Genomic DNA, 18241 nt, shown 5'->3' with positions numbered 1-18241 from the left:
TGCGAGGCCACCTTCTCTAGTTGCCACCCAGGCAGCCCAGGAGATGACAGCTGCAGCATAAAATAGAAAGAGACAGGAAGAGAATTCCACAGATCCATGTTTGAGTGAGTGGAATAAAATAGAAGATTGCAGCAACAGAGAGGGCTGCAGTCCTGGATACACTGCAGTAGCAGGAGCTTGTTGCTAGGACACCATAGGCCACGAGTTGTTCTCTAGGAGAGCCTGAGAGGATACTCTTAATCGAGGCAGTCCATTTCTCTGTACTCTGGCCTGGAAAGATGACAACTCTTTGAACACTGCGGCAATACACAAACACACTCAGGTTTACGCATACTGCCATGTCCCAGCTGTTTGTGGATACCTGGCGATGCAATAATTTGTAAAAGTTGCTGATGAGCCTTGTATGCTCTGTGTGCATGTTTTCATTTTCTTTTTCTATATGCGTGTTTGTGTGTCTGCTTCCTCGTGCCTCAGATGTTTGACTGGATCATGCACAACAAGGGTTTGTTCCTGGCTGGCTACACAGAGATTGGCAACAACCACCCCCACGCCTTAGAGCTGCAAACCCAGCACAACCACTTCGCTATGAACTGCATGGTAAGACACACGCATGCACTGATCCATCCTCAGCAGGAGGCAAAGCTCTTCCGCCCACTTGGCCTCAGGTCCATGCCCCGCGCAAATAATCATATAGTTATTGCACTTATCACCAACCTCTAGTGATGTGTTTGTTCGGAGCAGCCAGTGCTTCTGTGCACTTGCACATTTTCTGCGTGTTAGCAGCAACACAGCCAGGTATTAAGTAATCCTATTCTCTATCCACAGTCCGCCTTACATAACCATTATGAAACTGTAGAGGCCAGCAATCAATCTAGCTACTCGAGTTTCTGCTCACTAAAGAGAAACAATGGCACCTCCCTGGTAGCCCTCACCTCACCCTCTCGTTCCTCATTCCTTTCTCCTTGATAATTTCTCTCTTTGTAATAATCCTCAACCCACTGGTCAACTCGCTTTCCTCCATGTCATATGTTTCAGAATGTGTACGTGAACATCAACCGGATCATGTCAGTGGGCAACCGGCTTCTGGAGTCAGGCCACTACGCCTCCCAGCAGATCAAACAGATCTCAAGCCAGTTGGAGCAGGAGTGGAAAGCCTTCGCCGCAGCCCTGGACGAACGCAGCACGCTGCTGGATATGTCAGCCAGCTTCCACCAGAAATGTGACCAGGTAAGTCAGGCAAAATGTGCAATTCACGTGTGCTATTCAGTTCATTATTAAATGAGACACAAGACATCCCAGAGACGGGCAGTTCACTTTGCTAATGACTTGAACAAGTAAGTTGATAAAATGAAAATATTTGGTGATTCATTTTCTGTAGCCATACACAAATATTTGGCCACCAGCATTTCAATCCTTCTGTTTACTCCCAAATGGACAAAAAATACTATAAAGATACTAAGCTGCTGGCTCTCTAGCTTCACATTTACTGTACAAATATGACACACTGTTAAACATTTAATGTATAAAAACGTATGAACTTGTTTCTCAAACTATTCCTAAGTCGGGTTTAGTGTGAGCTGGATTCAGAGAAACATACACACACTTTCTGGGCTGTAAAATACTCATCTGGTTTCATTAAATTTATAAACTCTAAATATGCAGACCATTTACATATATTTACATAAATATATGTGCAGTGTAAGTCAGGAATTTGTTATCTTCAGTTATTTCTGTCTGTGTTCATTAGTTGGAGTACCATGGAATGATTCACGGCCTTAAAAGTCATACAGGAAGGGTCCCAGCTAGGGAACATGGGTGGTTCGACTTTTCCGACCTGGAACACTGCTGTCATCAGTCCAGCCTTTCATGCTTTTTTTTTTTAACCCTCAGAGGTTTTACCTTTTTTCTAAACTTTTGTTCTACTCACGTGTGTTATTCCAATTAAAATGAGAGATTCTTAAAAGTTAATAATTAGATGGAGATCACTTCAACTTTCTGATCTTTCTTTGTTTGAGGCCAGGTTTTTTTCCATCCCTCCCACAGGGGAGTACAGGAAGCTCTAAGAAGTCATCACGAGGCAACAGCCAGCTCATTCAACAATAGATAATGCTGTAGTGTCATAACCATAAGCAAAGATGTTTAAGTAATGGTAAAGAAAATGCCCCCCAGGTCATGTCTTGTATGCTTTGGTATGTCTGACTACAACATGTCTGCTGGGAAAAGTACAAAGATGCATTATACATGCCACCACTGTCTCACGCCCCGTCTTATGTGAAATGCTTCATATGTACGCTTCTTCCCCTGCAGTACATGAGTAACGTGGACTCGTGGTGTAAGGCGTGCGGTGAGGTGGATTTGCCGTCCGAGCTGCAAGACCTTGAAGACGCCATCCACCATCACCAAGGCCTGTACGAACACATCACTGCCGCATACTCTGAGGTAACATCACTAATACTCATGTGAAACAAAGATGCTTGAGTGAGCTGGTGTCATTGTACAGGGTTAGGCAGGGATGCTCAGCTGAAAAACTCTCACAGTTTGATTTGCCAGATTTAGAGTTATGTAATCTGAATACCTCCACACACAACTGGATAGTCCTCCAACCAATCGGAGCCCTTATGCTGTAAGCAAATTCAACTCCACGGTGCTCAGAGGACATGTATGACTACGTTGCTGTTGCTCTTCTCTCCACCTTTATGCATCAGTTCCCAACGGAGTGACCACAGACCAGCTTTCATATTCTGAAAAAAATAAACCTTCATATTCTTAAGATTACTCCAAGTTGCCTCTAAATTCACAATAAAACTTTGCCCAGAGAACCTCTACACAGTACAACTAAGCATTACAAATCTAATTAAAAAAATAAATGATTGTTTTTTTACTCTGCCACTGACTTCAGGAAATACTACTGTACAGTTACAGAAATAACAGCGGCACTAATTCCTTAATTCCTCTTATGCTGCGCTTTCATTTTATCATTTCTAAATATAACGGCAGCAGTGGGTGCTTTCCCAGGCAGCTGTCCACACAGTTTGCTGATAAAATTTCAAGATTAAGTTGAATATGAAGCGTACTGATGCAAGTACATGCACAGTTATATTTGTTGTTTATATAGTAAAAATAATATAATATGACGGCAAATTTTGTAACTTCAGGTGAGCCAAGATGGAAAAGCACTATTGGACAAACTACAGCGACCTCTGACCCCGGGCGGTGCTGATTCGCTGACGGCAACAGCAAACTACTCCAAGGCGGTGCACCACGTACTGGACATCATCCACGAAGTGCTACATCACCAGAGACAGCTGGAGAACATCTGGCAGCACCGTAAAGTGCGACTGCACCAGCGTCTGCAGCTCTGCGTCTTTCAGCAGGATGTCCAGCAGGTAACACATTATATATGTGTGCACACATTTGGACCAACACATGAACCAGATTTAATTTCCTCTGCATAATGTGAGGGGGCAGACAGTGATGTGAAAATGTCACGTTTGTTCTGCTGAAGAAGGAATCTAAACTTATTATAGGGTTTGAACACCAGTCTTGATTCCTGTCGAGATGCCCTTGAGCAAGTTGGCTGAACTTTTTCGGAATCATTCATCGCATGTCGCCATGGATATGTAAATGTTTTCTGCAGAATAAAGGATTGCAGTAACTACAAGGAGCATGCTATAATCAAATGCTCCAGTATGGTAATACAGTTGCTTAGTGTCCAAAAATCGTGGGTATGCCTGTGTGTTGACATGGCAACTGTTGCTATGGCAACTGAACTGGGTCATATGTCCACGCAGATGCTGCTCCTCAGTTAATGCTGTGAAGGACAAAGTGCGGGGAGGGGTGTGTAAGGAAAGGCTCCAAGCAATGCCTCACACAATAATACTAATCATTATTTCTGTCATTCCTCTGCTCTTATTACACACAGTTTGATCACCAACACTTGCGGTGCATTTAGCGCTTCAGAGCGCCCCCCTGTGGTCACTTTTTTCCCAGCTTTTCCTCTTTTGTTTTGCCTCTCTGCACAGGTTTTGGACTGGATAGAAAACCATGGCGAGGCCTTCCTCAGCAAACACACAGGTGTGGGGAAGTCCCTTCACCGAGCACGAGCTCTGCAGAAACGCCACGAGGACTTTGAGGAAGTGGCACAGGTAGGTTCCTGTCCGTGCCTGCCAGGTTTAGCCACGCCATGTCTATGTTGAAAATGATCTTTTATGATGTGTAAATATCACACGCTGTGAGGCCGGGTATTTTTTTTAATCATCACAATCATTTAATCAGTTGGTTTCCTAATGAGTGATCATTTTAGCCAGTTGAATTTCTGAGATGGTCTATGGCAAAAATAACTTCTCCTGCAGTAAATAAATGGCCTTTGTAACCAGTAGCCGAGGGTGGCTAGTCGTCAGTGTTATTTGCAGTATCTAGGTGTTTCTGGTAGCAAAATGCTAATATTATGTAGAAATTTCTGCTTGCAGCAAATATTCCATAGATGCTGCTGTTACAGAAAACTTTAGCTTCTAGCATGTTCCCAGCTTTTCCTTGCTGTTGACCAGGTTAGACAGTTTTGCTTTAAGACATAGCCACCAGGTTGTCTTTAAGAAATTCCTTTAGCCTAAAAATACATTTTATGCTAATGGTTGCAACTTCTCTGCTTGTGAGAGAGAGATATATTAATCGGTGTATCGTAATAAATAAAAATCAATTAATATATTATTATATATAATGATAACATTATATATATATTAATCGATAATATTAGATATAAAGTAATTTAGCATGAACATATCACAAATGTTTGAAATAAAATGCACTTAAAGGACATAACGTCACGCTTCAGTTAAATACTGTTTAAATTGTGAGATATAGTACTACAGCACCTATAGCTGTACCATAGTATTGCACATTATTACTCTAATCCTAACTCTTGACAAAATTTCTGAACACTTCTGCCACAGCTCTGCTAAAATGTCTATCATTACTGATCAGCTTTAATGTGCAAATATTAGTGTATTGGTTATCATCCCACCTTAATATAGTCAGCTGCTTCTATTTCTTGTTTCTGTATATTTGCCTTTATCTCACTTTCACCCTCTTTCTGTCTCTATTTCCTCTCACTGATTGTCTCTGCTTAGCTGTGCTATCATTCACTTCATCAATGCACTCGCCTTCTACATATCCTGTTTTTCACTTAGTCCCTGCCTCCGTGGTTTTTCTCTCTCTGCTCATTTGCTTGTCCTCAAAAACGTGTTGTGGTCTCAAGCTAATCCATCTCTCCGTTGTGTCCCTGGACCCGGTGTAGAATACGTACACCAATGCCGACAAGCTGCTGGAGGCGGCCGAGCAGCTGGCCCAGACGGGAGAGTGCGACCCAGAGGAGATCTACCAGGCCGCCCACCAGCTTGAGGACAGAATCCAAGACTTTGTTCGCCGCGTGGAGCAGCGCAAAGTCCTGCTGGATATGTCTGTCGCCTTCCACACGCACGTCAAAGAGGTGGGCAAAGAGGATGATGTAAGGTTGAAGTGGATGGTGGGCTGTGTGCTTGTGTGGATGAGTGTTTTCTGAGCATGAGGGAAATAAATACTAGATGAAGTGGACTAGGTGTGCATTTTGTGTTTGATTAATCAAACGTGTTAAATGTTAAATTGGCCGATAGCTGATACGTGCAGCAGATTTTTCTGAGCTGATATTTGGAGCCCATGTTGCTTTTTCTCCCTCCATCCAAAAATGACACAATGACAACAAACGTTACAAGTCTTAATTTAACCAAAAACATAAATATTTATTGAAGTTAAAGAATATTTAATGCACTTATGCATAAAAAAATAAACAGGTAAAAAGAGCATGCATTCTGCTAGTGGGGGAGGGGCAATGTATGGGCTGCAGGGTCCAAAGTGTCCCCAGCAGCACAGGGCTGCCTGTGGATGCATGTCTATAAATCTTGCCAGAAAATAAAATATATAGATATGTACCCGCAATGCCGATACCAGTCAAAAACACAAATATCGGCCCAATGTATCGGCCGACCTCTCGTTCAATATTAATGTTAGTAATCTGATCATAAAATGTATTGACTGAAGTGGCCTCTGTAAAAGTCAGTCATTGACTTTTTGTAGCGGTTGAACCAATGCCTGATTTGTGTTGCTTGTTGTTTCATTGCTGTTGTGTGATCAGAGTGAGAACTTGGGTGGTTGAGTCCAGTGTGGGCGTCACACCAACAAACATGTATGATGCGTTTTAATATTAACAGAGTGAGACTTCACACAAGCCTACCTACTGTATATACAGCATATGACATTTACCAGAATAACTGAGAGCATAACATTAGAAGTGACGAACGTTGACGCCTCTCCTCCACCTCTCCTCCACCTCTCCTCCTGTAGCTGTGGACATGGCTGGAGGAGCTCCAGAAGGAGCTGCTGGACGACGTGTATGCCGAGTCAGTGGAGGCCGTCCAGGACCTGATCAAACGATTCGGCCAACAGCAGCAGACCACACTACAGGTCACAGTCAACGTCATCAAGGAGGGAGAGGATCTCATCCAGCAGCTCAGGTAGAGACCAGTGAACAAAGTAACCACTCGGAAAGGAATTCAGAGCCACAAAGTTTAATTTTAAACTTGAAGCTCTGGATGTAATGCCTCATCTGTTTTCCTCTTCTTACTAAAAAGCATTAATTTCTTACTATAAAGTAAGAGATTCATTAAAACCTACATTGAAAAAGAAACTAAAAATTAACTAAAAAAGTGATATGAAACCAAACAAAAAATTCACTTCTGATTTCAGTCCAATGCCACCTGCAAACGACTGTCTGTTAAAGCAAGTAACTAAGGAACCAATGAGAATTGTGCACGTTATGGCCAAAAATAAAACCCTTTGAGCCCACTAGCAACATTAAAATATCTACATACATTCATTCATACATGCATACATACATGGTCTTCCTCTCCTCAGTAGAGCGTTGGCGGGTCATTTTAAACAGGGACAGATTTGGGATACAAATCTGTATCACTGTTTAAACACTTAAAGGAGTTAAATTCATGCGTGTAAATTTGAAAACCCAAAAAAAAGCTGACAAAGGGTGTTGGATAAGTGGATGCGATTGACCCTCGTTCTCTTGCTTTGTCTGTATGCAGAGGATGATCCAGTCCATCTTCTTCTCTCTGCTTGTCCACCCCCTTTTTCCTCAGTGTCTTTTTCTTCCCTCCATAGCTCGCTCCCTGGTGTATTGGCTCCACAGTGAATTCTTACATAAGACTGCATTTATAAACGCGTGTCAGATTGCATGGCAGTCTCCCAGGGAGGCAACTATAACTCCACACACCTCCTGCTTATGTGTGCAAGACTGAACTGTATGTGTGCAAACCTGCAGTCGTGAGTATGTGTGTAGGGGATCATCTCTCACATCTCACTAATTGATCAACCTGAAGCCAATCAGAGCTCACCTGACCTCCCCTGTCCTTGCTTATTCATACATACGTTTCACTGCTGTCTGGGTCTGCATGTGTGCATCTGATCGGACCGATGAATCAGAATCTGCATGGCCTGTTTCAGTTTACTACTCTTTTTTTTTTTTTAAACCCTTTTTTAGGTTGTGTGTACGCTTTTATTAATCCTATGTTATCCACTAGAGCCAGTCAGTGTTCATGGAGATCTTTTCAATAAGCAATTTATTGGAATTAATAGATTAGACTAGACACAGTTTATTCATTTAATTATTAGATCATATGGAGGCAAATGATAATTACATCATTCAAGTATAACATTATGACCACCTGCCTAATATTGTGTAGGTCTCCCTTGTGCGTCTGAAACAGCGACTCATCAGAGAATGGACATGTGTCTTCTGAGGGTGTCCTGTGGTCACTGTGAGCAGAGTGTTGTTATTGGGGGCCTTTGGGTTTTATGGGTTGAGAGGAGGGGCCTCTGTGGATCAGCCCACAGATATTTGATCAGTTTGGGAACTAGTGAGGCTGCATCCTGCTGGAGCTCATTGTTATGGGGTGGGGGTGCCTGGTCTAAACAACATCCACACAAATGCCGGGTCCAAAAATTTCCCAGGAGAACATTGAATTGTCACAAGATGATCACTCATCCTGTCAGTGGTTTTAATGCTGTTGGTGAACAGTGTATGTTGTGTAATAAAATTGTGATTTTTTTTCTGTCTTTCTGTGACATTTTGAATTCCTCTCAGTCTCTATAGACTGTATATAAAAGATGGATGTATCCATGGAGATGCCACCCTGTGTTTTGTGGACTACCGTTTTGAAGCCTTGAGACAGACATTTAGCTGTTGCCATTTTTTGAAGCTAGAAGCGGCCATATTTTGACAAGAGGGAGGAGTTGGGGAGGAGTGAGGGGTGGATCAAACTGAGAACCCAACAACAGCTTGTCAATCATTCCAGACCACACATGTCAATCAAACAAGCAAGCTCCCAAGCATACCTATATCTGAGCTCTAGTATCTACTTAATTATGGATCTATTTTCAAAAGGAAGGCGGAATAGAATAAGTGAATGTGGATAATGACATTAAAACATTTAGTGACGCAGTATCTTCTGAGACACATTGACAACTTTTAAATGCAAGCTTCCTGTGGAACCAGCACGTAGCTCCAAACACTGTGGTATTTCACATTGTTATGTTACTTAGTCTACGTTTCATAAAGAACGTAGCTTGACGTACTCAGAAGTGGGTTTAGAACAGAAACTGACTATAAGAGAATATGTAAGACGTGCGTGTAAGTGCTTGACATTAACTAAATCCATGCAAGTTGAGTGTTAAACAGTGTTTCTCTTGAATCAAGGACTTTTTCCCTCTCTTTTAAGTTCAGTGTCCAAATGTAAACCTGAGAGAGAAGCAGTCCTAGTCAAAATGTATGTTTTAAATGTGTTTTCAGTTTGCACATCTCTGCACCACATTTAATCTGTGCGAACTTTAAAGCAGATTTAGGAGCAGTTAAGTCCGCTTGGCATTTTACCCACACTTTCTCTATAGCTGTTTTTATTTATTTATTTAGTTATTTATGTTAAGTGCACCGTACTGCATCTCACGACTTATTACTTAATTGCATCTTTCTGTTCCAGGGACTCTGCCATCTCCAGCAACAAGACGCCCCACAACAGCTCCATCAACCACATCGAGAGCGTCCTCCAGCAGCTGGACGAGGCCCAGGCACAGATGGAGGAGCTCTTCCAGGAGAGGAAGATCAAATTGGAGCTCTTCCTGCAGCTCCGCATCTTTGAGAGGGATGCCATTGATGTGAGTCAATGTGTGGGTTTAAATGTGCGAAAGTCTTAGAATTTTACCTCTAGTATGTAAAGTAAGGTCAAAAACTGAATTAAGTTTAAGACAATGAGAAAGGATTTTTCATTTAGACTTTATATCAAGGGATATCCTCAACATAATAAGAAGTATATCACAACACTGGGCTGCCTTCCTCAAGTCTAACAAGCACACCATAAATGAATCTCCTTGAGAAAGCTTTAGGAATTCTCTACTACAAGCATTGTTTTAAATACATTTTGCTGTCCTTCTATAGATTATCTCTGACCTGGAGTCATGGAACGAGGAGCTGACAGGTCAGATGAATGATTTCGACACGGAGGACCTGACGCTGGCTGAGCAGAGGCTGCAGCACCACGCTGACAAAGCCCTGACCATGAACAACCTCACCTTCGATGTCATCCACCAGGGACAGGAGCTGCTGCAATACGTCAACGAAGTCCAGGCTTCGGGTGAGTTCCCTCCTCAGGCTCAATTTAAAGTAACAGTCTATCCAGGGTATGTACTGGCCTTTCAGAGACAACGCTGTAGCTGTGTTTGCCATTAGGTGTGTTAAACTGGAAGGACGCAGACTGTCTTTCACATTCCTTGACTTTCCTGGTCACCAGCCTTCATCCAGCTGAGTGTTAAAACAATAACTAATGTTCATTGTTGCTGCACAGATTTCTGTGTTGGCTCCATTAGTTTAATATTGATATTGTGTAGGTGTCGTGGTTCAGATTCAGTCAGTGTTTGTGATGAGAGGCACCCACTCACCAACTATAATAACTCACCGGTGATCTCACATGTTAATAGGTGCTCTGTAAAACAGCACAAGGAATGGTTACATCACGCCTCGTGTATCGAACACAGAGCAGTCATTATCTTGGGGATAAATATCATTTACAAAATTAAGACAAATGTGACTAATAATTAACTATCAGGCGTAAATTGCAAATAATTATAGGCTGGGAATGTCAGACAGAAGTGCAGCTGACATAGATACAGGTCTGCTGTGTTTGTCCAGAACTAATATGCTTGTGTGTCTTCCCTCCAGGTGTGGAACTGCTGTGTGATCGGGATGTTGACATGGCCACACGGGTTCAAGACCTGCTGGAGTTCCTCCATGAAAAGCAGCAAGAGCTGGACTTAGCAGCAGAGCAGCACCGCAGGCACCTGGAGCAGTGTGTGCAGCTGAGACACCTGCAGGCTGAAGTCAAGCAGGTAAGATGCATATCTGCAGCAAGGCGCCATCTGCAGGCTAAGACTGTAACAGCAGTCTACCAGGGAGTCTGAGTTTGATGACATTCGAGTTCCTCTTTTTTTCCAGGTGCTTGGCTGGATTCGTAATGGAGAGTCCATGCTGAATGCTGGTCTAATAACAGCCAGCTCCCTGCAGGAAGCTGAACAGCTGCAAAAAGAGCACGAACAGTTTCAGCATGCTATTGAGGTGACAAAGTGTTTGAACTTCCCATCATCCTGTAATGCAAAGTCAGAAGTCTGTTAATTGCTTTTCATAACCCCTGTCTTTCTCTGCCTCTGCCCTCACTGCAGAAGACCCACCAGAGTGCCCTGCAGGTTCAGCAGAAGGCAGAGGCTCTGCTCCAGGCCAACCACTACGACATGGATCTGATCAGAGACTGCGCAGAGAGCGTGGCCTCCCACTGGCAGCAGCTCATGCTCAAGATGGAGGACCGGCTCAAGCTGGTTAATGCATCAGTGGCCTTTTACAAGACTTCTGAGCAGGTGGGAGACCTGATTCAGTTTGACTATTTCTGTTTCCTGGCTAATCCACAGCACAGTGTGACTGACTGAGTGTGTTTCTCTGAAAAGGTGTGTAGTGTGTTGGAAAGCCTGGAGCAAGAGTATAAGAGAGAGGAGGACTGGTGTGGAGGAGCCGACAAACTGGGACCCAACTGTGAGTCAGACCATGTCACTCCCATGATCAGCAAACACCTGGAGCAGAAGGAGGCCTTCCTCAAGGTAACATACAACCACAGAAATTCTGAATCAAACTGAAAGAAAGTTGTATACTGTTGGTCTGATCTGAGTGTGTGTTTAATATTTCAGGCGTGCACTCTGGCCAGAAGAAACGCAGACGTCTTCCTCAAGTACATGCACAGGAACAGTGTCAACATGCCTGGGATGCTGAGCCACGTCAAAGCACCAGAACAGCAGGTCAAAAGTGAGTACGCTGAAGATGGTGCTGGCTCTTACACCTCAACACTACGTGTTGTAATTGAGAACACATGAATGTTGATGACCAAGTGGGCAGCACCTAAAACTAATCTCTCTCTTCATTTCTGCTTCCGTTATCTATCGATACTGATGTGTGCACTGTATCTCTTTTCGGAATTAACACAATATGCCTAATTTTATTGTGATGCCCTACTGGATGCATTCACAAATGCCTATATGAAGGCCCTGTTTCTTTTTCCCCACGTAATTTTAAACCAGAGACTGAGCCAGCTTGTTAGTCACAGCTAGCCATGCACTTGTTGTTCTTGTTGTCGTTGTAATACGGCATCAAGCGCGCACTTGTATCCTGATACCAATATCTCCAGACATTTTTTATCCTTAAATCGGCCGATAATATTGGAGGGCTGATATTATCGGACATTAGTAGTTGACAGGTCTGTGAAGGTGCAGCAAACCAAGATAAAAGAATGGGAAGAATTCCGTGTTCCAGCAGAGTTTCCATGAAATGACTTGCATTGTTGCTTATCACAGTTCAGACTGAGTACATGGACATGAGCTGATACATTTTTTTTTAATTCACATTTATCTCGGAATAAAGCAACAAAGTTTTGGCGTGATTGCCCAACTGTCTCTTTTCCTGTGTTTAGACATTCTCAATGAGCTACTGCAGAGAGAGAATCGTGTTCTTCACTTCTGGACGATGAGGAAACGACGACTGGACCAGTGTCAGCAGTATGTGGTGTTTGAACGCAGCGCCAAGCAGGTACATAGACACACACAGTCCATTTTACTGTGTCTTACTAAAGACAGCTGAAGTGATTCAGTGACACACATTTGGTTTTCATGTCATCTCATAATAAAATAACATGCATCACCTGTGTGTGCATCAAGGCCCTGGAGTGGATTCATGACACCGGGGAGTTTTACCTGTCCACACACACATCCACTGGCTCCAGTATCCATCACACACAGGAACTGCTGAAGGAGCATGAGGACTTCCACATAACTGCTAAGGTCGGGCTTGCAAACAAACACAAATGAGTATGTACATGTATGTGTGCGAATGCCGACTCATTCAGCTCCTCTTCTTGTAGCAAACCAAGGAGCGTGTGAAGCTGCTAATCCAGCTGGCTGATGGCTTCTGTGAGAAAGGCCACAGTCACGCTGGGGAGATCAAAAAGTGGGTGACGGCTGTTGACAAACGTTACCGAGACTTCTCCCTGCGCATGGACAAGTACCGCTGCAGTCTGGAGAAAGCGCTGGGCATCTCCTCAGACTCAAACAAAGCAGTACGTGGATACTCAGCTAATGCACATTCTCCCTTCTCCCTTGATCTCTATCATTATGATTTAAACATCTTATCTCTTCTTTATTCCTTTCTGTGTCAGAGCAAGGATCTCCAGTTGGACATCATCCCAGCCACAGCTCCAGGGTCAGAGGTCAAACTGAGAGATGCTGCTGCCCACGAGCTAAATGAGGAGAAACGCAAGTCAGCGCGCAGAAAGGAGTATGTCACCTTTCCTGTTTACGTTGCAAATTAATAGACTTGAAGTGAAGATAAACATTTTCAAAACATACATTGAGTTATAAGATAACTAGTTGACTGATAGGTGCTAAATGAAAATGGCATTTATCAGCTAAAAAGCAGCTCTCAGTGTGTGTGCTAAACCTATAAACTATAAACTAGCGGCACGTCAGCATTCTTCCCTCCTGTTGAAGAGATGTTTTATGCCCTAAACCAATAGCAATTCAGTTAATGGCTCAGGGCCCAAAATACGCAGTGGAGAAGCGGGATGTCTTCTTTATCAATGCCGACGCTGAGCCGCTGCGTGCTCAGTAGCTGAAAGTGGTTTTGAATGGGAGAGTCCAGTAAACTAAATGTATATACATAATGGATATGTGGGATTTCAACTTCCTCAGCATCTTCTCTGCTGCGCCAGCACAAGAACTGCAGACACAACAGTCGAGCTTCATCAGAGAACCAATGACTCCACGCGTAGTGCACAGGAAAAGGAGCATGTGTCATTTTATACGAGCAGCACAAATTATTATTTTCAGTCATTCGCAGCTGGTCAAGTTTGTGGCCTGTAACTCTTTCATTATTTGTTAGTGTAAATGGCAGGCTGAGTGGGAGTGATTGATGTAATTTTTCATTGTTTGAATGAGGACAGTATGAAAATTGCTAATTTGTGCATGCGTCTGTTTTTGTGTGTCTCCAGGTTCATCATGGCAGAGCTGATTCAGACAGAAAAGGCTTACGTGCGAGACCTGCGGGAGTGCATGGATGTAAGTTAAGCTTCACAGCCTGTTTTCCACGCCAAACTAAATGTATAAGAATCTGTTTAGTTTTTCTTATTTATTTATTTAAAATCTCTGATCTTCTTTTCTCCACACAGACCTATCTGTGGGAGATGACCAGTGGGGTTGAGGAAATTCCTCCAGGAATCATCAACAAGGAGCACATCATCTTTGGAAACATGCAAGACCTTTACGAATTCCACCACAAGTGAGACTCTTAGGACTTAGGTCCATTTATGTAAAATCACATTTAAAAGAGCAAACTGTAATTCAAAATTACTTCTTATTCTCAGTCATATAGGTTATGTTTTGAAGCACAGTTCAACATCCTGTTTTACACGTACCAATCAGTGTCTTTGTTTTGTTTCAGCATCTTTCTTAAAGAGTTGGAGAAATATGAGCAGCTACCTGAGGATGTTGGGCATTGCTTTGTCACATGGGTATGGCACTGATTCACTGTTTCTGGGTTTCCTCAGACCTCAATATAAATATGTATATCAACATTTAGACATTTAGATTTGCTGGAATGCTGATTGTTTGTTCTCTTGAGTAAATGATGCTGTGTACACTAATCATCAATCTACAGATTGTAGACTTGAAGTATAATTGGCTGACTTCATCAAATGTACTTAATGCTGTAGTAACTGTCATATAACCAGGGTCTCTCTTCTTAAAGGCTGACAAGTTCCAGATGTACGTGAACTACTGTAAGAACAAACCTGACTCCACCCAACTCATTTTAGAACACGCTGGCAACTACTTTGATGTGAGTGACCTCTTCGGCCATTAAAGCGAAACTGATTAGTCTGTGTTGCTTACAGTCACATCACTGTCCTTCTCTCTGTGCTTGTTTACGCCAGGAAATTCAACAACGGCACCGTCTGGCCAACTCCATTTCTTCCTATCTGATCAAGCCAGTGCAGAGAATCACCAAGTATCAGCTTCTGCTGAAGGTAACTCATCGTAGCAAATCTCACGGCTGTGGTGTCCATCTCCATGGTGCCTGTTGTCATGGTTTCCACTATCTCAATGCTTTTAGGAGCTGCTGACATGCTGCGAAGAGGGTAAAGGAGAGATAAAGGATGGCCTGGAGGTGATGCTCAGTGTTCCCAAGAAAGCCAATGATGCCATGCACCTCTCTATGCTGGAAGGTGATCAGCCCTTCTGTCAGATTCCAACTATTTATCCAAATACATATTAGGGAGTGTGCTGCTTTTAGAACAAAATCTCATGGTAGTTTCCCCTCTTTCCTCCAGGATTTGATGAAAACATCGAGACGCAGGGTGAGCTTATTCTCCAGGATTCATTCCAGGTCTGGGATCCAAAGACTCTGATCCGTAAGGGTCGAGAGCGCCATCTCTTCCTCTTTGAGATGTCTCTCGTCTTCAGCAAGGAGGTCAAGGACTCCAATGGCAGGAGCAAATACATCTACAAGAGCAAACTCTTTGTGAGTAGATGGTGAAAGTTTTCATCACATGTCTTTTGTGTGACTACCTTCAGTGAATCAAGAACAACATGCTTTTTTTTAATATACGTTCTTGAAAACAGTTTTTGATGATTGGTGTTGTCTTTTACTACATGTTCTTTATACTGAAGCATAGGTCTAGATAAAGACCTCTGTCTTACAGTGTCAATCTGACCTTTTTCTAAGACATTCATACATGCTGGATGGAATCTTCTCATCTTATCTTTCTTTTTCCACAGACGTCAGAGTTGGGGGTGACCGAGCACGTTGAGGGAGACCCCTGTAAGTTTGCTTTATGGTTGGGACGAACCCCAACCTCTGACAACAAGATAGTGCTCAAGGTAAAACAAATTCCATCTCTTTTAATTTTTCTGGAATCTCCTTTAATGTTGGACTGATATGTTGTCAAAGACACAACCCAGAAATGGGACCTAAAAGCCAGGATACTATCAATGAACATTCAAATATTTTGAATTTATATGATGATTATGTGATAAAACACACTTCCATGGTAATGTGTGAACATTCGGTCCATCAGTACATGATGGGGATGAATTTTCTGGCTAAATGAGAACGATATCAGTTAAACCCAGTTGTTTTTCCTCTGTTCAGATTCAGACCTCTCTATATTTCATCTTATATTCTCTCTTGTACTTCCTGTGCCCTCTGGTGTTTCGTTTAATTGCATGAGCAGCTTCAAAGTGGCTGAGGAGCTTTCTTTAATCACTCCTCTGTGTCCTTGATTTCTTGCTTCTTTTCCTCCGTCTTCTGTCCATCTCTTTCTGCCATCCTCCGTCTTTTGGTACAATCCTGCTTTGTTCCATCTGTTAACAAACACAAGCACATGTGTGTGTTTCTGGGGCTGTGTTTTCTGTGGATGTTTGTATCTCTACTTCTCTATGTGGGCTGACATGCTTCCACCAACGCTGGTGACACTGATCCACTGGTGAACGCCCACCACCTCCCTTCCTGGCTCCTCGCAGCCGCTTTATCAGTGACCAGAGATCATGCATCTCTAACGTATTGACATAAGATACATCATTTTATTTAATCAATTGTGAAGCCCCCATTATGAGATATCTTCTGTGTTTCCCTGTTGAATCCTGCCACAGATAGATTCAGATTTGTGTCAGCCGTTGGAACAGCATGAAACCACATTCCTAACACATTCAGAACAGAGCGTTACGACTCGTTGAATCCCAAACTAACCACTGAGAAGCAGTCATGTGGTATATGCATTGTAAATTCAGTGTCTCACCACTAACTACACATGTTTACACACATAGATCCATTGAGATCTGCTTCACATTTAATTGGCCTTCATTACAGTGTTGTGTATTTCTATCATGTCAAAACCATTTTGTCAGTGTAAAAAAAATGTCCTGTACCTTAACTCAAGCCAGACCAGTGAAATTGTCTATCTTATATTTTAAATTCAAAGCTAAGTCAGGGATCCAAACATGGAGCGATGGTGAGTACAAACTGAACCACAACACAGCCCTCAACCATTTCTCACAAGTCTGAAACGCAAGTATTTGCAGTTGCATCCTTGCTCCTCTTGAATAGCTGAGGACTGTAACACTGTGTCATATGTGGGATCTGAAAGGCTGGAAAATATGCAGTGTTTGTGATTCCGAGTCAAAGATAGCAAATGCTGGGGGTTTAAATGAGCACAGCCAATTAGAAAAAAATAAAATAACATATCTACAGTTTCATTTAAACAGTCTAGTTAGGTCTAGTTAGCATATTAGGTCTTCAGATAAGTTTAAAGTAGAGCATTTACAGCTGAAATAATTGTAAATTAAAGTCAAATTAGACAGCTATAATGAGTAAGCTGTTGTCCAAACTTTTAGCTTAACTAAAAAAGTAATAAATAGCTGAAATATTTTTCATGTGCTGCTGAAATAGGTGCCTGAAATTTGCATTGAATAAAAGTTGAAAGCTAGTACTAGAGTAGATATTCAGCTGAGAGGAGTGTGGCAGCACAACAGACCAAAAAGGTGGAGAAACACTGTTTTAGGATTCCACAGCTGGAAAGAGCCCATATATGCACACACCAATTAACATCAATAAATGATGAGACATGAATTCAGACTTGTGTGAAACAGAGTGAAACAAGAATTCCAACAAGTTCCCTTTTTGACCGCTTTTAAGTTTTCTTTAACTCTTCCCATTGTTGACTGATAACAGGCGTCCAGTATTGAGAACAAACAAGACTGGATCAAGCACATCAGGGAGGTGATCCAGGAGCGCACCATTCACCTAAGGGGGGCACTCAAGGAGCCCATTCATATTCCCAAAGCTACTACAGCGAAGCACCACAAGGGACGAAGGTAAACATGACAAGTCAGACTTCTGGATCTATAACGAGCACCACTAAAACATACAGAACACAATCAATATCTTCATCTCTTCAGTTTAGCTGAGTTGACCTTTCACTCACCATGTGTGGTTCTGTTAGGGACGGAGAGGACCTGGACAGTCAGGGTGAAGGCAGTAGCCAACCAGACACCATCTCTCTGGCATCACGCACCTCTCAGAACACACTTGACAGCGACAAGGTAAAAACACTCCGCACCAGACCAGGAGTTTTGCCCTGCCTCCTCATTTTCTGCTGTTCTAAGAATAATGCAATCTCAGCCTTTTTTTTTTACCATCTGCTATTTTTATGCATCACCTGGGACAAATGTGACATGGAAGTAAGGTCTATGTGATTGTTATTTTTCGTCCTCAGCTCTCTGGTGGCTGTGAGCTAACGGTGGTGATACATGACTTCATGGCCAGCAACAGCAACGAGCTGACGGTGCGGCGCGGCCAGACGGTGGAGGTTCTGGAGCGTTGTCATGACAAGCCAGACTGGTGCCTGGTCAGGACCACAGACCGCTCTCCTGCTCAGGAGGGCCTGGTGCCCTGCTCCATGCTCTGCATCGCCCATTCCAGGTCCTCCATGGAGATGGAAGGCATTTTCAACCACAAAGGTACAGAGCATGGTGGGATGGTCGGTTTGAAGGAATACAGTATGTG

The 18241-nt window shown here is 42.9% G+C and overlaps 1 protein-coding gene across 7 annotated transcripts in view; it reads left to right on the top strand.

The window, feature by feature from the left end:
* The window catches only part of trioa (trio Rho guanine nucleotide exchange factor a), a 72686-nt gene that overhangs the window by 41037 nt on the left and 13408 nt on the right, over positions 1-18241 (top strand). For 4 of the 7 annotated variants that reach the window (XM_047606051.1, XM_047606050.1, XM_047606049.1 and 1 more), the window contains exons 10-39: positions 475-597; positions 1036-1227; positions 2308-2439; positions 3156-3386; positions 4023-4145; positions 5294-5485; positions 6376-6545; positions 9078-9252; positions 9533-9728; positions 10313-10479; positions 10586-10705; positions 10810-11001; positions 11089-11238; positions 11326-11440; positions 12102-12217; positions 12346-12468; positions 12549-12743; positions 12843-12961; positions 13674-13740; positions 13851-13960; positions 14123-14192; positions 14429-14518; positions 14613-14705; positions 14792-14903; positions 15009-15199; positions 15457-15558; positions 16659-16688; positions 17408-17550; positions 17679-17778; positions 17952-18195. In XM_047606051.1, the coding sequence (XP_047462007.1) occupies positions 475-597; positions 1036-1227; positions 2308-2439; positions 3156-3386; positions 4023-4145; positions 5294-5485; positions 6376-6545; positions 9078-9252; positions 9533-9728; positions 10313-10479; positions 10586-10705; positions 10810-11001; positions 11089-11238; positions 11326-11440; positions 12102-12217; positions 12346-12468; positions 12549-12743; positions 12843-12961; positions 13674-13740; positions 13851-13960; positions 14123-14192; positions 14429-14518; positions 14613-14705; positions 14792-14903; positions 15009-15199; positions 15457-15558; positions 16659-16688; positions 17408-17550; positions 17679-17778; positions 17952-18195 (4183 nt within the window). The remainder of the gene's footprint in view (positions 1-474; positions 598-1035; positions 1228-2307; positions 2440-3155; positions 3387-4022; positions 4146-5293; positions 5486-6375; positions 6546-9077; positions 9253-9532; positions 9729-10312; positions 10480-10585; positions 10706-10809; positions 11002-11088; positions 11239-11325; positions 11441-12101; positions 12218-12345; positions 12469-12548; positions 12744-12842; positions 12962-13673; positions 13741-13850; positions 13961-14122; positions 14193-14428; positions 14519-14612; positions 14706-14791; positions 14904-15008; positions 15200-15456; positions 15559-16658; positions 16689-17407; positions 17551-17678; positions 17779-17951; positions 18196-18241) is intronic. The other 3 variants (XM_047606055.1, XM_047606054.1, XM_047606052.1) reach the window with 1 other exon arrangement.

Source organism: Mugil cephalus, chromosome 14 (genome assembly GCF_022458985.1).
Source record: "Mugil cephalus isolate CIBA_MC_2020 chromosome 14, CIBA_Mcephalus_1.1, whole genome shotgun sequence".
Taxonomy (NCBI): domain Eukaryota; kingdom Metazoa; phylum Chordata; class Actinopteri; order Mugiliformes; family Mugilidae; genus Mugil; species Mugil cephalus.
This window is presented reverse-complemented; position numbering and strand designations above follow the sequence as displayed.